This window comes from Convolutriloba macropyga, chromosome 11, assembly GCF_964194025.1.
Source record: "Convolutriloba macropyga chromosome 11, txConMacr16.3, whole genome shotgun sequence".
Classification (NCBI taxonomy): Eukaryota; Metazoa; Xenacoelomorpha; order Acoela; family Convolutidae; genus Convolutriloba; species Convolutriloba macropyga.
In genome coordinates this window covers 28100246-28125229 of record NC_134478.1, presented here as the reverse complement: position 1 = coordinate 28125229, position 24984 = coordinate 28100246, and the positions used below count along the sequence as shown (strand labels likewise).

At 36.2% G+C, this 24984-nt stretch overlaps 1 protein-coding gene across 1 annotated transcript in view; it reads left to right on the top strand.

Moving 5' to 3' along the window:
• LOC142349254 (protein STPG4-like) overlaps nucleotides 1-24984 on the top strand; it is a 91360-nt gene that overhangs the window by 59085 nt on the left and 7291 nt on the right. The window contains exon 4 of the mRNA XM_075400695.1: nucleotides 11516-11684. Coding sequence (XP_075256810.1) covers nucleotides 11516-11684 — 169 coding nt within the window. The remainder of the gene's footprint in view (nucleotides 1-11515; nucleotides 11685-24984) is intronic.

The window sequence follows — 24984 nt, the reverse complement described above, 5'->3', positions numbered from 1 at the left end:
AAATTTGCGAATTTCGCAAATAACGAATTGTAAAGATAGGTCATTTTCGTCGGGTCAAGGAGTTGTCCAAATCAAACCAAACTCGGTATAGAGTATCCCATGTGTAACTACAGTCTAAAACAAAAAGAATTTTTGCTATAGCTTGCCTAGGAAAAAAGTTAGTTTTTCGTACGGAAATTTGCGAATTTCGCAAATAACGAATTTTAAAAATAGGTCTTTTTCGTCGGGTCAAGGAGTTGTCCAAATCGAACCAAACTCGGTATGGAGTATCCCCTGTGTACCTAGAGTCTAAAACAAAAAGAATTTTTGCTATAGATTGCCTAGAAAAAAAGTTAGTATTTCATACGGAAATATCCAATAATTCGCTTATTATTCGCTTATTCTATTTTCAAAAATATAGAAATTTCATCGGGTCAAGGAGTTGTTCAAATCGAACCAAACTCGGTATGGAGTATCCCATGCGTAGATAGAGTGTAGGCCACAAGGAATTTTTGCTATTGCTTGCCTAGGAAAAAAGTTAGTTTTTCATACGGAAATTTGCGAACTTCGCGAATAGAGAATTTTAAAAATAGGTCTATTTCATCGGGTCAAGGAGTTGTTCAAATCGAATCAAACTCGGTATGGAGTATCCCATGCGTAGATAGAGTGTAGGCCAAAAGGAATTTTTGCTATTGCTTGCCTAGGAAAAAAGTTAGTTTTTCATACGGAAATTTCCAGTTATTTCCGAATAATTTCAAATAAGTGTATTTAAAAATAGGTCTATTTCATCGGGTCAAGGAGTCAATCAAATCTAAGGAGTCAATCAAATCATGCGTAGATAGAGTGTAGGCCAAAAGGAATTTTTGCTATTGCTTGCCTAGGAAAAAGTTAGTTTTTCATACGGAAATTTCCAGTTATTTCCGAATAATTTCAAATAAGTGTATTTAAAAATAGGTCTATTTCATCGGGTCAAGGAGTCAATCAAATCTAACCAAACTTGGCATAGAGTATCCCCTGTTTACCTAGAATCTAAAACAAAATGAGTTTTTGCTATAGCTTGCCTAGGGAAAAAGTTAGTTTTTCATACGGAAATTTGCGAACTTCGCGAATAGAGAATTTTAAAAATAGGTCTTTTTCGTCGGGTCAAGGAGTTGTCCAAATCGAACCAAACTCGGTATGGAGTATCCCCTGTGTACCTAGAGTCTAAAACAAAAAGCATTTTGCTAGAGCTTGCCTAGGAGAAAAGTTAGTTTTTCATACGTAAATATCGACTTTTTCGCTTATTCTATTTTCAAAAATATAGAAATTTCATTGGGTCAAGGAGTTAATCAAATCTAACCAAACTTGGCATAGAGTATCCCATGTGTAACTAGAATTCAAAACAAAAAGATATTTTGCTATAGCTTGCCTAGGAAAAAAGTTAGTGTTTCATACGGAAATTTCCAGTTATTTCCGATTTATTTCAAATAAGTATATTTAAAAATAGGTCTTTTTGGTCGGGTCAAGAAGTTGTTCAAATCAATTCAAACTCGGCATGGAGTATCCCCTGTGCACCTAGAATCTAAAACAAAAAGGATTTTTGCTATAGCTTGCCTGAGAAAAAAGTTAGTTTTTCATACGGAAATATCGACTTATTCGCTTATTCTATTTTCAAAAATATAGAAATTTCATCGGGTCAAGGAGTTATTCAAATCAAACCAAACTCGGTACGGAGTATCCTCTGTGTAGATAGAGTGTAGGCCAAAAGGAATTTTTGCTATAGCTTGCCTACGAAAAAAGTTAGTTTTTCATACGGAAATTTGCGAATTTCGCAAATAACGAATTTTAAAAATAGGTCTTTTTCGTCGGGTCAAGGAGTTGTCCAAATCGAACCAAACTCGGTATGGAGTATCCCCTGTGTACCTAGAGTCTAAAACAAAAAGAATTTTTGCTATAGGTTGCCTAGGAAAAAAGTTAGTTTTTCATACGGAAATTTGCGAATTTCGCAAATAACGAATTTTAAAAATAGGTCTTTTTCGTCGGGTCAAGGAGTTGTCCAAATCGAACCAAACTCGGTATGGAGTATCCCCTGTGTACCTAGAGTCTAAAACAAAAACAATTTTTGCTATAGATTGCCTAGAAAAAAGTTAGTATTTCATACGGAAATATCCAATAATTCGCTTATTATTCGCTTATTCTATTTTCAAAAATATAGAAATTATATCGCATCAAGGAGTTGTTCAAAGTGAACCAAATTGATATCCCAGACTACCAGTACTATTTAGGTTTTAATGCAAAAACAATGGTCTGCCTAATTTTCCTAGAAAAAAATTCGTATTTCATTCGGAAATTTCGACTTATTCGCTTATTCTATTTTCAAAAATATAGAAATTTCATCGGGTCAAGGAGTTATTCAAATCAAACCAAACTCGGTACGGAGTATCCTCTGTGTAGATAGAGTGTAGGCCAAAAGGAATTTTTGCTATAGCTTGCCTACGAAAAAAGTTAGTTTTTCATACGGAAATTTGCGAATTTCGCAAATAACGAATTTTAAAAATAGGTCTTTTTCGTCGGGTCAAGGAGTTGTCCAAATCGAACCAAACTCGGTATGGAGTATCCCCTGTGTACCTAGAGTCTAAAACAAAAAGAATTTTTGCTATAGGTTGCCTAGGAAAAAAGTTAGTTTTTCATACGGAAATTTGCGAATTTCGCAAATAACGAATTTTAAAAATAGGTCTTTTTCGTCGGGTCAAGGAGTTGTCCAAATCGAACCAAACTCGGTATGGAGTATCCCCTGTGTACCTAGAGTCTAAAACAAAAAGAATTTTTGCTATAGATTGCCTAGAAAAAAAGTTAGTATTTCATATGGAAATATCGAATAATTCGCTTATTATTCGCTTATTCTATTTTCAAAAATATAGAAATTTCATCGGGTCAAGGAGTTGTTCAAATCTAACCAAACTTGGTATGGAGTATCCCCAGTTTATGTAGAGTGAGTGACAAAAAGAATTTTTGCTGTAGCTTGCCTAGGAAAAAAGTTATTTTTTCATACGGAAATTTGCGAATTTCGCAAATAGCGAATTTTAAAAATAGGTCTTTTTCGTCGGGTCAAGGAGTTGTCCAAATCGAACCAAACTCGGTATGGAGTATCTACCGTGTACCTAGAGTCTAAAACAAAAAGAATTTTTGCTATAGCTTGCCTAGGAAAAAAGTTAGTATTTCATACGGAAATATCCAATAATTCGCTTATTATTCGCTTATTCTATTTTCAAAAATATAGAAATTATATCGGGTCAAGGAGTTGTTCAAAGTGAATCAAATTGATATCCCAGACTACCAGTATTATTTGGGTTGTAATCCAAAAGAAATGGTCCGCCTAACTTTCCTAGAAAAAAAGTTCGTATTTCAATCGGAAATATCGACTTTTTCGCTTATTCTATTTTCAAAAATATAGAAAATTCATCGGGTCAAGGAGTTAATCAAATCTAACCAAACTCGGTATGGAGTATCCCCTGTGTACCTAGAGTCTAAAACAAAAAGCATTTTTGCTATAGCTTGCCTGGGAAAAAAGTTAGTTTTTCATACGGAAATATCGATTAATTCGCTTATTATTCGCTTATTCTATTTTCAAAAATATAGAAATTTCATCGGGTCAAGGAGTTGTTCAAATCAATTCAAACTCGGCATGGAGTATCCCCTGTGCATCTAGAATCTAAAACAAAAAGAATTTTTGCTAGAGCTTGCCTAGGAAAAAAGTTAGTTTTTCATACGGAAAGTTGCGAATTTCGCGATTAGAGAATTTTCAAAATAGGTCTATTTCATCGGGTCAAGGAGTTGTCCAAATCAAACCAAAATTGATATGGAGTATCCCCTGTGTGCGTAAAGTTAAAGACAAAAAAAATTTTGCTATAGCTTGTGTAGGAAAAAACTTAGTATTTCATACGGAATTGTGCGATTTTTTCGAATAACTTGAGATTTTTGAATTTTAAAAATAGGTCTTTTTCAACGGGTCAAGGTGTTGTTCAAATCAAACCAAACTCGGTCTGAGGTATCACCCGTGTACTTAGTTTAGTGTTATGGAGAGAAATAGTAATTGCCCTAGTTTGCCTAGGAAACAAGCTTACTCAATTCCTAAATGTTTCAGATTCTTTGTTTTGTGATTTTTCTGAATTCAATGGAAGTGAACTCTGCGGAAAGGAGCCGTCTTCTGATCAGACTCGCCGAGGCTCAGAAAGAGAAGGAAATTTGGCGGTCGAAGAGCATCTCAAGTGTTGGGCAGTGTAGTCCAAAAGTAAAAAAACAAAAAAAATCGAAGAATTTTCGCCATCGATATGCTCTCCGATTTATGAATCTCTTAGCCAGAACAATGGAAGAAGCACGGTGTCATGTTATGAAGTTGTTCTCTGGAGTAGTAGGTGTCACGTTCTTGGCTGCAAGATCAAACCAACATCATTTTAATGGTTGGGTTTTCTTCAATGTGAAAGTGAACTTGATAAAAGCGCGAGAAAAAATTTTGAGAAAAAAGTCAAGAAAAATGTGTTTCATGAAGTTTGTGAAGATCGAAATCAACGACTTCGATCGCCTCTTTGCTGGGAAGATGGCCATTTGCCGACATCGCAAAAAGGCAGCTGTGAGGACTAAGCTGCCATCCTTGAAGGCAGAAAAAAAGGAATTGAATTACAAACATTGGACCTTGAACGAGTCTGGGTCTAAAATTGTTTAATTGCTATAATTTTTAGTTGTTTGATGAATTTGATTGAGATTCGTCATGATGTAGCCTTGTTTTCATATTTTGTCTGATCATGCATTTGTAGTTTCTGAAACTTGATTTTTGTTTCACTTTTTTCCTAGAAAAAAAGTTCGTATGTCAATCGGAAATATCGACTTATTCGCTTTTTCTGTTTTCAAAAATATAGAAATTTTATAGGATCAAGGAGTTGTTCAAAGTGAACCAAATTGATATCCCAGACTACCAGTACTATTTAGGTTGTAATCCAAAAGGAATGGTCCGCATAACTCTCCTAGAAAAAAGTTCGTTTTTCAATCGGATTTATCGACTTTTTCGCTTATTCTATTTTCAAAAATATAGAAATTATATCGGGTCAAGGAGTTGTTCAAAGTGAATCAAATTGATATCCCAGACTACCAGTATTATTTGGGTTGTAATCCAAAAGAAATGGTCCGCCTAACTTTCCTAGAAAAAAAGTTCGTATTTCAATCGGAAATATCGACTTTTTCGCTTATTCTATTTTCAAAAATATAGAAATTTCATCGGGTCAAGGAGTTGTTCAAATCGAACCAAACTCGGTATGGAGTATCCCCTGTGTACCTAGAGTCTAAAACAAAAAGCATTTTTGCTATAGCTTGCCTGGGAAAAAAGTTAGTTTTTCATACGGAAATTTGCGAACTTCGCGAATAGAGAATTTTCAAAATAGGTCTATTTCATCGGGTCAAGGAGTTGTCCAAATCAAACCAAAATTGATATGGAGTATCCCCTGTGTGCGTAAAGTTAAAGACAAAAAAAATTTTGCTATAGCTTGTGTAGGAAAAAACTTAGTATTTCATACGGAATTGTGCGATTTTTTCGAATAACTTGAGATTTTTGAATTTTAAAAATAGGTCTTTTTCAACGGGTCAAGGTGTTGTTCAAATCAAACCAAACTCGGTCTGAGGTATCACCCGTGTACTTAGTTTAGTGTTATGGAGAGAAATAGTAATTGCCCTAGTTTGCCTAGGAAACAAGCTTACTCAATTCCTAAATGTTTCAGATTCTTTGTTTTGTGATTTTTCTGAATTCAATGGAAGTGAACTCTGCGGAAAGGAGCCGTCTTCTGATCAGACTCGCCGAGGCTCAGAAAGAGAAGGAAATTTGGCGGTCGAAGAGCATCTCAAGTGTTGGGCAGTGTAGTCCAAAAGTAAAAAAACAAAAAAAATCGAAGAATTTTCGCCATCGATATGCTCTCCGATTTATGAATCTCTTAGCCAGAACAATGGAAGAAGCACGGTGTCATGTTATGAAGTTGTTCTCTGGAGTAGTAGGTGTCACGTTCTTGGCTGCAAGATCAAACCAACATCATTTTAATGGTTGGGTTTTCTTCAATGTGAAAGTGAACTTGATAAAAGCGCGAGAAAAAATTTTGAGAAAAAAGTCAAGAAAAATGTGTTTCATGAAGTTTGTGAAGATCGAAATCAACGACTTCGATCGCCTCTTTGCTGGGAAGATGGCCATTTGCCGACATCGCAAAAAGGCAGCTGTGAGGACTAAGCTGCCATCCTTGAAGGCAGAAAAAAAGGAATTGAATTACAAACATTGGACCTTGAACGAGTCTGGGTCTAAAATTGTTTAATTGCTATAATTTTTAGTTGTTTGATGAATTTGATTGAGATTCGTCATGATGTAGCCTTGTTTTCATATTTTGTCTGATCATGCATTTGTAGTTTCTGAAACTTGATTTTTGTTTCACTTTTTTCCTAGAAAAAAAGTTCGTATGTCAATCGGAAATATCGACTTATTCGCTTTTTCTGTTTTCAAAAATATAGAAATTTTATAGGATCAAGGAGTTGTTCAAAGTGAACCAAATTGATATCCCAGACTACCAGTACTATTTAGGTTGTAATCCAAAAGGAATGGTCCGCATAACTCTCCTAGAAAAAAGTTCGTTTTTCAATCGGATTTATCGACTTTTTCGCTTATTCTATTTTCAAAAATATAGAAATTATATCGGGTCAAGGAGTTGTTCAAAGTGAATCAAATTGATATCCCAGACTACCAGTATTATTTGGGTTGTAATCCAAAAGAAATGGTCCGCCTAACTTTCCTAGAAAAAAAGTTCGTATTTCAATCGGAAATATCGACTTTTTCGCTTATTCTATTTTCAAAAATATAGAAATTTCATCGGGTCAAGGAGTTGTTCAAATCGAACCAAACTCGGTATGGAGTATCCCCTGTGTACCTAGAGTCTAAAACAAAAAGCATTTTTGCTATAGCTTGCCTGGGAAAAAAGTTAGTTTTTCATACGGAAATTTGCGAACTTCGCGAATAGAGAATTTTAAAAATAGGTCTATTTCATCGGGTCAAGGAGTTGTTCAAATCGAACCAAACTCGGTATGGAGTATCCCATGCGTAGATAGAGTGTAGGCCAAAAGGAATTTTTGCTATTGCTCGCCTAGGAAAAAAGTTAGTTTTTCATACGAAAATTTCCAGTTATTTCCGAATAATTTCAAATAAGTATATTTAAAAATAGGTCTATTTCATCGGGTCAAGGAGTCAATCAAATCTATCCAAACTTTGTATAGAGTATCCTCTGTGTACCTAGAATCTAAAACAAAATGAGTTTTTGCTATAGCTTGCCTAGGAAAAAAGTTAGTTTTTCATACGGAAATTTGCGAATTTCGCAAATAACGAATTTTAAAAATAAGTCTTTTTCGTCGGGTCAAGGAGTTGTTCAAATCGAACCAAACTCGGTATGGAGTATCCCATGCGTAGATAGATTGTAGGCCAAAAGGAATTTTTGCTATTGCTTGCCTAGGAAAAAAGTTATTTTTTCATACGGAAATTTGCGAACTTCGCGAATAGAGAATTTTAAAAATAGGTCTTTTTCATCGGGTCTAGGAGTTGTTCAAATCGAACCAAACTCGGTATGGAGTATCCCATGCGTAGATAGAGTGTAGGCCAAAAGGAATTTTTGCTATTGCTTGCCTAGGAAAAAAGTTAGTTTTTCATACGGAAATTTCCAGTTATTTCCGAATAATTTCAAATAAGTATATTTAAAAATAGGTCTATTTCATCGGGTCAAGGAGTCAATCAAATCTAACCAAACTTGGCATAGAGTATCCCCTGTGTACCTAGAATCTAAAACAAAATGAGTTTTTGCTATAGCTTGCCTAGGAAAAAAGTTAGTTTTTCATACGGAAATTTGCGAATTTCGCAAATAACGAATTTTAAAAATAGGTCTTTTTCGTCGGGTCAAGGAGTTGTTCAAATCGAACCAAACTCGGTATGGAGTATCCCCTGTGTACCTAGAGTCTAAAACAAAAAGCATTTTTGCTATAGCTTGCCTGGGAAAAAAGTTAGTTTTTCATACGGAAAGTTGCGAACTTCGCGAGTAGAGAATTTTAAAAATAGGTCTATTTCATCGGGTCAAGGAGTTGTTCAAAGTGAATCAAATTGATATCCCAGACTACCAGTATTTTTTAGGTTGTAATGCAAAAGGAATGGTCCGCCTAACTTTCCTAGAAAAAAAGTTCGTATTTCAATCGGAAATTTCGACTTATTCGCTTATTCTATTTTCAAAAATTTAGAAATTTCATCAGGTCAAGGAGTTGTTCAAATCTAACCAAACTTGGCATGGAGTATCCCCTGTGTACTTAGAATCTAAAACAAAATGATTTTTTGCTATAGCTTGCCTAGGAAAAAAGTTAGTTTTTCATACGGAAATTTGCGAATTTCGCAAATTACGAATTTTAAAAATAGGTCTTTTTCGTCGGGTCAAGGTGTTGTCCAAATCGAACCAAACGCGGTATGGAGTATCCCCTGTGTACCTAGAGTCTAAAACAAAAAGCATTTTTGCTATAGCTTGCCTAGGAAAAAAGTTAGTTTTTCATACGGAAATTTGCGAATTTCGCAATTAGCGAACTTTAAAAATACGTCTTTTTCATCGGATCAAGGAGTTGTTCAAAGTGAATCAAATTGATATCCCAGACTACCAGTACTATTTAGGCTGTAATGCAAAAAGAATGGTCCGCCTAACTTTCCTAGAAAAAAAGTTCGTATTTCAATCGGAATTATCGACTTTTTCGCTTATTCTGTTTTCAAAAATATAGAAATTTTATCGGGTCAAGGAGTTGTTCAAATCAAACCAAACTTGGCATGGAGTATCCCCAGTGTATGTAGAGTGAGTGACAAAAAGATATTGTGCTATAGCCTGCCTAGGAAAAAAGTTAGTATTTCATACGGAAATATCGAATAATTCGCTTATTATTCGCTTATTCTATTTTCAAAAATATAGAAATTTCATAGGGTCAAGGAGTTGTTCAAATCAAACCAAACTCGGTATGGAGTATCCCCAGTATATGTAAAGTTAGTGACAAAAAGAATTTTTGCTATAGCTTGCCTAGGAAAAAAGTCAGTTTTTCATACGGAAATTTGCGAATTTCGCAAATTACGAATTTTAAAAATAGGTCTTTTTCGTCGGGTCAAGGAGTTGTCCAAATCCGACCAAACCCGGTATGGAGTATCCCCTGTATACCTAGAGTCTAAAACAAAAAGAATTTTTGCTATAGCTTGCCTGGGAAAAAAGTTAGTTTTTCATACGGAAATATCGAATAATTCGCTTGTTATTCGCTTATTCTATTTTCAAAAATATAGAAATTTCATCGGGTCAAGGAGTTGTCCAAATCCAACCAAACCCGGTATGGAGTATTCCCTGTATACCTAGAGTCTAAAACAAAAAGAATTTTTGCTATAGCTTGCCTAGGAGAAAAGTTAGTTTTTCATACGGAAATATCGACTTTTTCGCTTATTCTATTTTCAAAAATATAGAAATTTCAACGGGTCAATGAGTTGTTCAAAGTGAACCAAATTGATATCCCAGACTACCAGTACTATTTAGGCTGTAATGCAAAAAGAATGTTTCGCCTAACTTTCCTAGAAAAAAGTTCTTGTTTCAATCGTAAGTATCGACTTATTCGCTATATATTATTTTTGCTATGTTATAATTTGTTTTGTTTTGTTTGTTTGGTTTTCCTGGGGAGAGTCTTATAGCGCGGATTTTTGCCGTTTGCTCGGACTCAAATCTCCTATAGTTGTTTGTAACTCCGCCGTAGCCGGTCCCCAGCCCGGTTTAGAGAAGGAGGAGGGGAACACACCCAAAACATACTGGAAAATCTCAAAGTTGTTCGTTAGATCAACTGATGTTTTTTTTCCGACAGTAGTAAACCTATTTTAGCTCTCTGCTGCTGGCTGGCTGTTTTCTGAGTTGACAATAAAATCAGTTGAAGCTGATTCAGGTAACTATACGATGTGGAAAAAATCGAAAAAACGTAAAGCTTTTCTTAGTGTAGATCTTACACATTTAGCGTTGAATTTAGCGTAGATCTTACATATTTAGCGTGGAATTTAGCGTAGATCTTACATATTTCGCGTTGAATTTAGCGTAGACCTTAGTCTACGCTAAATTCAACGCTAAATGTGTAAGATCTACGCTAAATTCAACGCTAAATATGTAAGATCTACGCTAAATTCAACGCTAAATATGTAAGATCTACGCTAAATTCAACGCTAAATATGTAAGATCTACGCTAAATTCAACGCTAAATATGTAAGATCTACGCTAAATTCAACGCTAAATATGTAAGATCTACGCTAAATTCAACGCTAAATATGTAAGATCTACGCTAAATTCAACGCTAAATGTGTAAGATCTACGCTAAATTCAACGCTAAATATGTAAGATCTACGCTAAATTCAACGCTAAATTTGTAAGATCTACGCTAAATTCAACGCTAAATATGTAAGATCTACGCTAAATTCAACGCTAAATGTGTAAGATCTACGCTAAATTCAACGCTAAATATGTAAGATCTACGCTAAATTCAACGCTAAATATGTAAGATCTACGCTAAATTCAACGCTAAATGTGTAAGATCTACGCTAAATTCAAAGCTAAATATGTAAGATCTACGCTAAATTCAACGCTAAATATGTAAGATCTACGCTAAATTCAACGCTAAATGTGTAAGATCTACGCTAAATTCAACGCTAAATATGTAAGATCAGCGGCAACTAGCGTTGACAAGTCGGAAAATTCACCGCAATTTTCTTACATAATTTTGCGTTGAATGCGTTGAATTTTAAGACAAAAATTCAACGCATTCAACGCAAAATTATGTAAGAAAATTGCGGTGAATTTTCCGACTTGTCAACGCTAGTTGCCGCTGATCTTACATAATTTTGGCCAAATTCCTCGGCCCGGGTTATAGTAACCTCTCATTTAGTGACAAAAGAAACCCATACTCCCCTCCAGTTGGGTGAGAAGGATGCATTTAATAAGAAAACTCAGGTACACGCATCTGTTGTCATTAGTTAGGCGAATCGGGTAATTATCATATTTGCGTTCCCAAGCGCAACGGTTGATCGCAACGCTAGAACCTTCCGAGAAAGCATTTCTTCCCTCCCGCAGACAAGCTTTTCTCTTTATTGTCCTTCGAGAGGTTTCCGACCAATCACCAAGAACCACCAGACCCCTAAATTTGATCAGAAAAGTGCAATTTCCCCAGATTAAGTTTAAGTTTAGACGTCAAATAAGGGCAAGCAAAGTCTGATTTAGTTCAGGGGACATTTTATTGATTGTAAGAAAAATCAGTTCAAAGAAAATTCAGCAACGTCAATATCTTCATTCATGAACGCAAACAGTTTTTCCCAACAAATCATCGATTTAATATTTGAAGTTGCATAAAAACTCCAGTTATGACATCCAAAATTTTACTGAAGTTCTACCTGAGTTATGTCTCATTTGACAGATCCTCCGCTGTTGTGTGAGAATGCTACTATTTTCAGGTAGCTACTCGACTGAGACAGTGAGTGCAATCTATGCAGAGAAACTGCCCTCACATCATGTCATGTTCAGATCAGTGGAGCCCAGGGCTTCCAGAGTATTCGATCCAAAACCAGGACCACCACCCGGGGGATACGATGTGCCCAAATCACCCGCTAAGCATGTTGTCAAGTGAGTAGCAGATAGCGGTGTCAAAACAAGGAGGTGCTCGCGCACCTGAGCTTTCGGACTCTTAGTTCGGACCTTCCATTTAAAATTAATCTAACCAAAGCCCTATTCAAGATGCTAATCTTGCGTGACTCTTTTCTTGCAAGATTAATATCCTCTTGTAAGATCTTGCAATATTAACAACAGATTTTGTAGATTTTTTTGCTCCTTAACCGATCCTAAAAAAAGCGCCTAAAAAGCCGCTGAAGTCGATTCCTATCCTAGTTTTATAGCAAAAAACACCTTTCCTATCCTAGTCTTAAGTCTTATGAGAAGAAACTCAGGAAAGCAGATAAAATTTTAATTTAAAAGAAACAACACGAAAAAATTAATAAATGCCTCACATCGAAAAAACCAATCTAGCACAAGAATACAACAGGAAACAGACAACTCCCTTCGCTGATCTTGACAGCTTTACAAGCGGACCGTTGAGCGAAGCCGTCAACGTACGTAAGACGGCGGAGCGCGGGACGCTGTTGGAGCAGTAACGCCCTAGGGTTTGTCGCCTGAGCTACCCAAACCAAATCACCGGTCTTAAGCTCGGCATTCGCTTGCCACTTAGCGCGTCCGTAAGTACTCTCTTATCCAATGGGACCAGACCGAATTAGCGTCCATCTGCGCACAATCGTAACGTTTACGATGGTCAATTACATTATCACCATCACCAACAAGATACTTGACATAAGGACGATCGTCAATTCAAGTCACAAAGCTGACACTGCTATCGTGATTATGATTAAAGAAAACCAAACCGTAGATGTTAATCTGAGATTGCTCCACATCTCAACCTTTAATTTAACATATGCATATAATGAGAGCTCAAATACATTGATTGAACTGATCAAACAACTCAAACTAAAACAAAGATTCAACCAACTATTATTATCTGATTAATAGCCGCCCTCATCTTCTCAGACGGCTATTACAGCGCTCCTATTTTTTTTACAATACAAAGAATTTGAATTGTATTCGGGCGCTGTCTTTTTACTACTCGAAGAGGAGTATTGGAGAAGTCCTTTTTTTAATCAATTTTTGGAGTGAATTTTGAAGCGGGAAATGAAACGCGTGAAAAAATTGGGAGTGATTTTGGCGCTGAACAAAAGTGAAAAAAGCGGAGCGAAAAAAGAGTGGTTTTTGTTCATACCGCTGTTTTTGAGAGAGCGAGAAATTGATGTGTGAAAAAAATTTCTCTAGGCGATCGAAATTTTTTTGTTCACGTGCGGCATTTTAAAACAGTTTTTTTTATTTATTTTGGTTAAGAGGTTTTGTTATGAATTTGTTTTAATTTTAGGCTGATTTCGGTAGTGGTTTGAAGGTTTCTGGAAATTATTATGAATTTTATGATAATTCGGAGGTTTTTAATTGCTCTCAAACGAAGTTTGTAGCAATTATATTAGTTCTGTCGGTCTTTCTTTTTTATGCCGTTTTTCGCTTGACCGGTTTTTCGTCTGACGCTTTTGACTTTTCGTCCTCAAAAACGGGATAAACAGGTAGCGCCCAGCGGGCATTAAGTGCTCTTAGAGCCTTTCAGCTCTGTTTCAGCTGAAACTGTTTTGGAGACTTATACTTATACTTATGTTGTGAATTATGGCGGTTCTTAGAGGTTGAGACACCTCCCCCCCACCCCCTCTATTGCCTCCACCCCCCACCGCGCTGTTGCCCCCCCAACCCAGTGTTGCCCCCATCACCCCCCTCCTCCGTGGCTAGCTACTGACGAATCCAACCGCTCGCTGGTCGTTTGAGAGCAATTCGCCCGACGTTAGTCGGTTGTTTAATGTATTTTGATGATTTTCGGGCTATTTTTTTGCGTTTTTTGACGATTATTTTTTTTTACTGACTGGAATGGGTATTGAAGAAACCCCTTCTACTTGAACAATTTTATGACAACAATTGGTTACAGTTTTGTGGGTAAGAATCATTTTTTTGTTGAGAAATATGACAAAAAAAATGGCGAAAATTGGAACTATTTTTCTTAATTTTTTGCAGTTTTTCGTTTTTTTTTCTGTTTTTAACTAAGTTTCTCTGCCTATTATGACTTGCCTATTGTTTTGCCAGCATCTAGATACCCTATTAGCTGAAGGGAATTTTTCTTCGGATTTATATGTTTTTGAAATATTAAAAAAATTAGTAACTTTTTCCAGTTTTTCAGTGAAAGTTTTTTTAGGAGCTTTTTTTCATAATTTTAGCCTAAAGTATTTTTTCAAAATTCACATGAGTGGTTTTTGTAAGTACTAACTGTTTTGATGAAGTTATTTTGGCAGAGATAAATTTTTCGGGATCTCAATTTATAACAAAATTTGATCAGATCTTTTATCATATTTTAACAGATTTGATTTTATTGTTTTTTCTTTATTGTTTCATGACTTTGTTTCAAGATAAACATAAATTAGTGAAGGCACGTTTTGTTTGATGAGTAGTTGGATGGCATTTAAATGGATTTTCACTTCGAGTCGTTTCCGGAATTCTTCCGGCTATGTTTTTTTTAAGACCTGTTCACACATTTTCATGATTTTTGAAGTGAAATTGGAGTAGTGATTTTGGTCACGCCGAAGCAGGTCACGCCGAAGCAGAAAATTCGCTTTCTAGCTAGTGGTTTTTTGTTAACATGCAGCAACTTCACTTTGATGTTTACTGTTTTCTCAATTTTTTGGATGTGATTTTTATCTAAATGGTTTTCCTAATCCATTCATAGTCCGTTCTGGGTCTAGTTTTCTGCTTAGTCAAGGAAAATTCTTTGAATTGTACGTCAAGACTTGTCCTGCTATGTTTTTTACTTCGTCGAGCAAAAAAATGTTTCGCTTTACCTCATTTTGCCGCTTTTTCAACATTTTGCGTGAAATCTTTTTGACTTCTCTAGGCTATTTTTTCTCTTCTCTCATTCTGCTAAATATGATTTTCAACATCAGTTGCTCAGCAAAGCAATTCAAAATGAACGGAGTCAGTATAAAAAATTCAAGTCAGAAATAGAAACGGGAAAAACACATAAAGCCCACTTTTAGATGCCCGCTATTTGAACTTCGTTCCTATAAGTCTTAGTTACCATCTCTAATGCTTATTGGTACTGATAGTAGCCCCTGTAGCCTTTCTCTAAGAAACAGAAGTATGTTCAACGACGAAATGCCATCAGAATAAATCGGACTTAAAAAATGTTTTTGTAAAATCTTTGGTCAATCCCAATCATGCTTATTGGAATCAACGGCGGCTAGTTTCCGGCAATCTGCCTGATATGTTTTATTAACAATCCTAAACTAAAATTTCCTTGTCTGACTTTGTAATGTGGTTCACTCAAGCAGTCTAGATAAACTGCTTTCTGGTTGTCGAAAGGGGTTGCCTTCCTTAACATGTCCCCAATTTAGTGGAAAAAATAATAATCTGAGTTTTTCATAAACCATATGCACAATTCTTAAAAGTTGACTTCGGTGAGAAGGGTGCCAATAATTCAATAAGCGCTTTAGAGATTGCAAGTCAGTCTGATCCAGCAGCCAATAAAAATCCAAAAGCAGTTTCAGCAGCAACACCAGATTTAATCACATATGCAACTAGTGGTGAGAATGTTAACGTAACACAGAAGAGAAGACGTTTTTATTTGAGTACATTTCAGAAAATGGATATATAGAAAAAATGATTGGTAAGAAATTCAGCTACGCTGGGTACAGCCCAAATTCTGCTGTTAAACTTTTTTAAAAGTAAAAATGACATTAAATTTATAGATAACAAAGTAAATAATAATGTTGATAATAATAAAGTAAACAAAAAAGAAAAACTCTTAATTGGCAATGCCAAGACCGTAGAAAAGAGTTATGCTGAAGTCCGGTAGGTAAAAATTATCAATGATTTTCTATAACTTATCTATTCAATTATTTTACACTTTTTCCAAAATTTTGTTCAGTCTTTTCATTTAACTTACAATCTTTCTTATTTAACTTTATTTATAGTTTCAACTATCACTATCTTATTAACATTCACAATAATTTCAATATCTTCACCATCAACACTGATTATCTTTCAAGTTAAAACGGATGCATGACATGTAACATCATTAACAGCAGCAGCAAATTTAAAGCTGAGGTGATGAGGACTCCTGAATGATCTGTAGTTATTAAAAAAAAATTTATATGTCCAATCTGGACTGTTTTAACATATATTATCTCTCTAAAAGCTCCAAAATAATTATTGACTCAGTAAAATCCAGCAGTCCAGATTTCAATTCAACGCGTTTAATAGAGTCGAAACATCATATTAGCGTAAAACGTGCAAAATCAATAGCAATCTGAGCCTTGTATCAGCAGAACAACGTTCAGAGTAACCAGAGCTCTTGGACGGGAAGACTTTTTTCGGTGTTCATTAAACAAGTTTATTGACGTCATAATGGGTGCGTATTAGTTCAACAATTGTCTAGAGAACCTAACAATTTTAAGCCAAAAAACACTTTAATCGTTATATATAGGGGTAATGTTGACCCAGGATTAGATTAAACAAACTTTTGCTGAACTTTCTACTTTTATTAGAACGTAAAAAACGCATATAAATTCGAACTCAAATACTCGATTCTCATTGGTCAATATTTGCTTATTTACCCGCTAACATCCTGCAGCTCGGAAGATTTGGGGAAAACTGGTACAAGCTTTACAATCGGACCGTCGAGCGAAGCAGTCAACGTACGTAAGACGGCGGAGCGCGGGTCGCTGTTGGAGCCATAACGCTCTTCTAAAATCCCAACCCAAAATGGTAACCCCTAGGGCTTGTCGCCTCAACTACCCAAACCAATTCACCGGTGTTAAGCTCGGCATTCGCTGGCCACTTAGCTCGTCCGTAAGTACTCTCTGATACAATGGGACCAGACCGAATAAGCGTTCAACTGCGCAGGCTTGTAACGTTTACGATGGTTAATTACATTATCGCCAACAAGATACTTGAGACGTGTAAAATAATCTCCCAATAGAAAACGCTTGGGCGTTATGGCATTCAAATCGTTGGGACAATCGCATACGCGCAATAGCTGACGCAAAAGGAGCGTGCTCCACGAAATAAAAGTAGAACTCAGTATCTCATCCGTGAGATGACGCGTGCCAATTATTGTTTATAACACAAGCTTGAAACTGCGCACCGTCTTCTCCCAGCTACCACCTTAAAATACGTTGGGTAAATTGAACCTCCATTTTACACCTTTGTGTGCAAGATCAGCTGAAATGTTAACAATTTTCCACTTTCCGTAGTTGTTTCTCCGGTCCAATCAAGTTAATGTCATCGTCCGACCAAATCATGGCAGCTGAAACCCTACGTGACGCAAACCGCTAAACTCCCATTATGCAAGAACTTTTGTCTATAGAAGTAACTATCTCGACATGGACAGCTCGAGTAGTGAGACAAATGAAGAGGAATCCGCACCTTTTTTCAGTAATATGACGGACAGTAACATGGAGCGGCCAAAAGTAGTCAACACCAGTGTTGATGAAGGGAGGAGACTGATAAGAGACATTATTGGTTTCATATTAACGACTTTGATTTCTCCGCACTTCAGGAAGCATGCTTTGATGAAGCGCTATGATGACCTTAGTTTCGGTACTGTATAGTTCACCGGCACGATTGATCTTAGGTATCCAACATCTTGATTCTAATGCTTTCTCTCGGTTTCAAAAAATCTCCTTGCACCAATTAATCGGGATGACTCTCGGCTTCGTCAATCTCTTTAGGGTCAGTATTTCTACAATCGTGGTCGCCGTAGTCTGCTTTTTTTGGTGAAAAACAAAAAATGTAAGCCCCAAAGTCCAAAGCCTTTTGATAGGAAAAAAATCTATCAAATGAGAACAACGACGGAGTGGCAGTTGCCTGTTTCTTTTTATCTCTTCTATAATGACTGTTTTTGTTGACGCCAAGTTTGAAGTTATTGACGACGCTTTTGTAAGTTACGAACAGGAATTAATTCAAAAATGTGGACCTTTGACCCAACTGCTTAGTTGCAAAACTTCAGCAGACATTCCTCGCGTGCCAGCTCTAGCTGGATTATTCTTACTGTCAACGTGGTTCCCTTTATCAATGCTGCTATACTCCAAAACTTAACAAATGCGGTTTTAAAAAAAAATTGGTTGGTGTTCATCAGATTTAATCCCTTGAAGAACGGTCGTGCTGTTGGTCCACATTATTACTTGGTTAACAGTTACAAAAAGTGCTTGAATAGTTTCGTTTTTCAATCGAGCGGAAAGTAGAGCAGCTTGCAATGACAGTTTTGGAAATTGCAATTTTGAAGCTTACCCTGCAGGAGCTCATAACCTTAATGTTTTCCTGTGACACGAAAGATGTGCTTTAAGAGCAGTCTAGCACTGACACTAAAAGGAGATAAAACAGCAATGGGGTCAAAAACTTCCGAGACAAGGCCTAGGACCAAACGCTGAGTGAGTGACGTAGTAAAAGCGCAGTTGGTAAACCTACTCACAACAATGATGTCATTAGTGTGATCCCATATTAGCCCGAGCACGTTCAATGAATCCTCCTGGCATGAAGCACGAACCCTGTGCTCAGTAGGATGAGGGTAACCACCATTCGACCAGCCAGGTTTGGCAATTGCTTAAAAAATTAGTAAGCTTGAACCAACAAGGATGGATACAAAGTACCAATTCCTTCTATCTATTGATGGCATTCTAAGGGGACTCTACTGAGTCAATCTAATCGCCTATGTAAGTTTTCAAGTACGGCGTTTAAAGCTTCGGGTTAAATTTAGCATTGCCCATCGCATTCCGTCGTAGTGAATAGTGCATAGGTAACTCAAGTGCGCAAGTTTTTAGCTCCCGAAGGTATGAAGGATGGTTTGATACACTACAATCTTAGTTGTGTCCTCCCTCAACTAAAAACGAAATGATGATTGATCTGATGGTAATACGCCAAACCGTAGAAACATTCCCCTGACGTCAGCAGTTACGGCATTTAGCTGCTATCGGAAGCGTAGAAGTACATAAATGAGGTTTTGAAGCAGATCAGAGCCCGTGAGTACGGACTTATTCAACGAGGCAACGTGAAATTTTACTGCTCCATTGAGCACTCTACGCAACTTACCCAGTTTTTTGAGTTTACAACTGGATGGTGAGGTAGGTACCACTCTTTATCGGATCGGTTCTCAAGCTTGTAAGCACCGAGATCCTCAATTACGTACCCTTTGTGTAATTTTCCTTGATGGTAGTGATATAATTCTCACAAAGTCATGATCCGCGACAAATCGTTTTTCAAGAGGCTTGAGTTGCGCAAGTGAGAAGCAATAATTTGGAATCTGGGCGTTCTCTGCAGCCCAAAACTTTCCAACGTCGTGTACCAGGCCATTTTGTGCTGTGGTACACTGAACAATTTCGTGAGCCCTTGCATCTGCTGCAGTTGGTGGGTTGACCTGCTGGTTTGCCCCGAACGATTCAATGTCGTACCGTTACTTTATTCGACTTGCTATCTAATTGTCGTGTTCTATATCGACTTCGATGCACGTTGAGATAGAACTTGAATTTGGCGGTAACGGGGCACTTAATACCCAACCTATATTTTAAGCAACTTATGAGCACTTCTCAATGGCAGCGAAGTACTACAAACGGTTGGGTGGCATGATACAAATCCTGTCCAAGTATCAAATAAGAACGTCTTCTCCTTTGTGTTACGCTAACATTCTCACCACTAGTTGCTTATGTGATCAAATCTGGTGCTGCTGCTGAAAATGCTTTTGAATTTTAAGCACTTGGTTTGCATTTTAGATCACAACAATTAACTCGCAACACTAATGTACAGGATCATGGACACCTAAATGCGGTAAACCTCCTGCAATATGGATACATTGATGACGCTTGAGACGACGTTTGTTTTTCTTTCAGGAACGGCTTTATAATAAAAGGATCGAAGTCTTGATGCTCCTGTGGTTTCGCGGTAAATTCAACCACCGTCATGTTGATAACCTCTTCAGTTTTTATACATTTGACGGTTAATTTTTTTGATCTACATTGCCCACCAAATGCTTAAAATCGAAAAGCTTTTTCAGCCGCAGCAGCACCAGATTTGATCACATAAGCAACTATTGGTGAGAATGTTAGCGTAACACAAAAGAAAAGACGTTCTTATTTTAGTACAAAAAGAAAATAGAGTGTTCCCAATGACCTTGGGAACTCAAGAAAAGCATGACATTTGCTGATGATTAAAACTACCGCCAAAAACCTGAGAGTTACTCTTTCCCAAAAACATCTGACAAGAAGTCGCAACCAAATATGAGTAACCAAAAGTCTAGAATATATGTTTCATTACATAAATTGGAGACCTACCGACGTGACTAGGAAACATAGTCTACCTTCTGAAACGGAATTTTTTTTAAAAAACAAAGAGGGTAACATCACCCCCCCCCCTCCCCAACCAAAGACAAAGAAACCGTACCAAGATTGTCCGAACGGAGCCTATCTGCCCACCAGTTACACAACAACAGCAACAAACCTGACCACTCCAAACCTGACCACTCCAAGTTTTGTGTCAGAGCACCAGAGGAATAAGCAGCTGCATCAAGAAAAGCCCCCCCAAGACGACTTTTTTTGGTCTCAGACGTCACCAAAGACGAGGAGATTTTTTTCAAGGGTTCCAGACGTCACCCGATCAAGAAGGCCTGTTTTTTTTGGTTGCAGACGTCACCAAGAGATGATCGCCCGAGGTTCCAGACGTCACCTCAGAAGTCCCTTCCCCGCTTAGACGTATCAAAAAAAAAAAAAAAAAACTTGAATTTTTTTTGCAACAAAAATCTCAAAAACATGAAAATTGTCCCCCAACGAACCTTTGTGGAGAATTTATGAAAGAAATAGCCGTGAGAAACTACATGTCGCACTTCGCAAAATAAAAGCACACAAATTGCACGAAAAAACGATATAGCGTTTTTTGCACCGGAAAAATTTAAAAACATTTTTTTTGGATTTGTCGCAAAAAATCTACATCACAGTAAAATTACTAGTTGAATAGAAAAATTCAGTTGGACTTTAATTTGACTTTTTTTAGTTGAGTTGTTTATGCAAAATTTTTGCATAAAAAAAGAAAAAGTCGCAAAAGTGCTTTTTTGAGGGTCAAAAAATCAAAAATTGTTATTCCAACATTTTAATGGAAAATTTTTAATAAATACGAAAAAACCTATTGATTGGGCCCCCTCAGTTTGCAATAATACAAGTTTTAAAGTTAGTTTATAGACTTTGCTTTTTAGCAAAGAGACAACGAGAATTTGGCAAAAATTGCATCTTTGACTTTAAAAAATCCAAAAAACGTTTTCTTGACGTTATGATATAAACTATTAGAAGATCCAAGAAAACTTATTGATTGGGCCCCTCCTCCGTTTGCTATAATACAAGTTTTAAAGTTAGTTTATGGTCTTTGCTTTTTAGCAAAGAGACAACGAGAATTTGGCAAAAATTGCATCTTTGACTTTAAATTTTCAAAAAACGTTTTCTTGACGTTATGATATAAACTATTAGTAGATCCGAGAAAACCTATTGATTGGGGCCCCTCAGTTTGCTACAATACAAGTTTTAAAGTTAGTTTATGGACTTTGCTTTTTAGCAAAGAGACAACGAGAATTTGGCAAAAATTGCATCTTTGACTTTAAAAATTCAAAAAATTTTTTCTTGACGTTATGATATAAACTATTAGTAGATCCGAGAAAACCTATTGATTGGGCCTCCTCAGTTTGCTATAATACAAGTTTTAAATTAGTTTATGGACTTTGCTTTTTAGCAAAGAGACAACGAGAATTTGGCAAAAATTGCATCTTTGACTTTAAAAATTCAAAAAAAAAACGTTTTCTTGACGTTATGATATAAACAATTAGTAGATCCAAGAAAACCTATTGATTGGGCCCCCTCAGTTGGTTATAATACAAGTTTTAAAGTTAGTGTATGGACTTTGCTTTTTAGCAAAGAGACAACGAGAATTTGGCAAAAATTGCATCTTTGACTCTAAAAATTCAAAAAACGTTTTCTTGACGTTATGATATAAACTATTAGTAGATCCGAGAAAACCTATTGATTGGGCCCCCTCAGTTTGCTATAATACAAGTTTTAAAGTTAGTTTATGGACTTTGCTTTTTAGCAAAGAGACAACGAGAATTTGGCAAAAATTGCTTCTTTGACCTTAGAAACTCAAAAAACGTTTTCTTGACGTTATGATATAAAATATTAGTAGATCCAAGAAAATCTATTGATTGGGCCCCCTCAGTTTGCTATAATTCGAACTTTAAAGTTAGTTTATTAATTTAACATTTTAGAAAAGAAGCAACTTGATTTTAGCAAAATTTCTTCTTTGACTTTAAACATTCAAAAAAGTGTTTTCTTGACAGTATGATATAAACAATTAGTAGATCCCAGAAAATCTATTGATTGGGCCTCCTCAGTTTACTATAATTCGGGCTCTAAAGTTAGTTTATCAATTTAACATTTTAGAAAAGAAACAACTTGAATTTAGCAAAATTTCATCTTTGACTTTTAAAAATTCAAAAAACGTTTTCTTGAAATTTTCTTATAAACAATTTGTAGATCCAAGAAAACCTATTCATTGAGCCCTCTCAGTTTGTTACAAAACAAGCTTCAAAGTTAGTTTACCCATTTTGCATTTCAATAAAGAGGCAACATAAAATTTGCAAAATTGCTTCCTAGACTCAAAAAACTAAAAAAAAAAAGTTTTCTTGACGTTTTGATAGATACAATTAGTAGATCTAAGAAAACCTTTTCATTGAACCCCCTCAGTTTTTTATAATACAAGCTTCAAAATTATTATTTCGATTTTACATTTAGTAAAGAGGCAACATAAAATTGGCAAAACTGCTTCTTTCACTCCAAAAAAAAAATTAAAAACGTTTTCTCAAAGTTTTGGTTAAAACACTTATTAGTCCCAGAAAACCTGCTGATCGCACCCCCTCAGTTATTTCAAAACAAGCTGATAAATAAGTTTTATCACTTTTGCAAAATTTTATTCTTAAGAAAACCAGACAATCACATTTTTGCTTTCAATTTTTGCATACTACTAGCCGCGCGCTTAGTTAATGGGCTAGTATGCACTGAAAACAATTTCAAGAAAAACGAAAAAAAGAGGAAAAATTAAGCACTCTCTTTTCTTTAGATCAAAAGCAAGGAAATCAAAAGCTCGAAATATTTCCCCACTTACACTTACTCACACAAATACTTCTTTTGAGTTGGATAACTCAAACGTCTCTTCCTTTTTGTCCGCGGTCTCAGAAGTCGCCGAAAGAAGTCCCTTTGCCCTTTTGTTGGTCTCAGTAGTCACAAGATAGAAGGAGAGAGTATTTTTGGTGTCATTAGTCACCATAGTAGATGATCTTCAAAACTTACTGTCAGCAGTTACAGAAGCGGAAGGAATTTTCAAAGTAAAGATTTCAAAAGTTTTGAAAAGAAAACAAGAAGCAACCAAATCAACTTAAGAGGAAAGAATTTCAAACGAGCTCCAGTACAAATTGAGTTGTCTTGTCTGCTTGTCTGTAGCTCACGTTGCCTATTCGCACCGCAATAAAAACAAAATTTTAAAACTTTTTCAACACAGGGTCTAAGCAGTAGCAATCTCTAAGCTTTTATTACTCCTTTTTCAAAAAAAAGTGTTAGCCCTTGTAAAATTTCGTGACAAAAACCATTCAAAAGCCATACACTTATTCTACTAATAAGAAAATTTTGATTTCCCCAAGTTTTAGCAATTATTTGGTCGTTTCTATTGTAATAACGAAACAAGCGCGCGCAAACGGTTATTTTTCTTTTTTTTTAAGATAAAACTAGCTAGATTTAGCACAAAAAAACCACTATGATTCTATTTTTCAGAAAAGTTGCGTCGTATTTTAAACAAAAAACTGGGCTGATTAGCCTCACAGTGTCATAAACATTGTTTTTCAACTTTGAAATTTGCGTCGCTCCGGTTTCGAAGCCGTTTTTTTTTTTACCTGTTAGTACGAAAAAGACCAACAAGAGCAAGATGACAAAGAAGAACAGTCAAAGTTGTCAGTACGCGTTAAACAAATTCAAAATTGCAGAGCTGAGTTTGAAAAGCAAGCTGGACCTCTTACAAACTACAATCGATCAGCGAAAGAGTTTCAGATCACTCACCCTGCTCATCAATAAAGCAAAATCAAATGTTGACCAGCTGAAAACAACACTTGATGCCGTGTTAAGAGAAAGTCCGAACTCCAGCAGCACTTCATCTGTCATGGAACGATATTCAAACCTTCTGTCACGTCTAGAGAAGTTTGAACACGAAATTGACAGTTTAGATGACAATGGACTACTCAGCCAATCTTCAACTAGGATACGCGATGATGTCAGTGTAACAACTCATATGACTGCCAGATATCCAAACTCACGGAGATGCTCACCATCAATGAATGAGATTCCAGAAGCAAGCAACCCAGAACGTTCATCATTCTCCAATAAAACACCTCCTTTACCGAGACCGGAGAAACCATCACTGTTTTTGTCTGAATGCCACACGACCAAACCAATGTTGTCAAAGTTTTTAAATGGCAACAATGAGAATCCGCTTTTTATGGGAATGAGTACAGCAAGTTTATTCAGACCAATTAACATCGATAACACATTTGAATCCAAAACAGAAGTAAAAAAACTTGGATAAAAATTTTGCGAAACCTGAGACGACCGTCGCAAAAACTCTCGATCGTTTTGCTCTCAGTGATACAACGTTATCTGCTGTTGATAATTTTACAGTCAACCAGCAGCAGCTTAAAGCAGACAATGATTCAGTCCAGCCGCTTAGTTTTGTAAGCACGCAAAATAAATTTCAAAACCATTTTCCTCAGGAAAACTTTAATAACCAATTTCAGCCAAAAAACATGCTATCTGAATTTTCGCGAGATATCGCCGAGAAAAGGTTTCAGACGCAAACGTTTGAACCAAAGAGCATGGGTTGTTCCAAATACCAAGGAACACATAATCCCCGCTTGATGAATCCCAGTTCTGTCAAATATTACAGTCAAGAAAACGCACAGAATCTAGATTTTGATCCGCAACAGACAAAACAACCAATTGGACTGAGTAACACAAGGACAAACTTTAATCAGTTCTCTGAAAATTCCTGCCAAAACGCAAACAATTTTCAAACTTCTAACATATTTTCTTTACCATTGCATAATGGACAGGAATTGAAAAACACAGAGATAAAAATTTTACCATGAAACTTTACTCAATTCCAGCCACAGTCACAAGTCAAAACCGTAGGCAATGAATCTCTCAACCCACTCGGTGTTCAAAAAAGCGCCTGT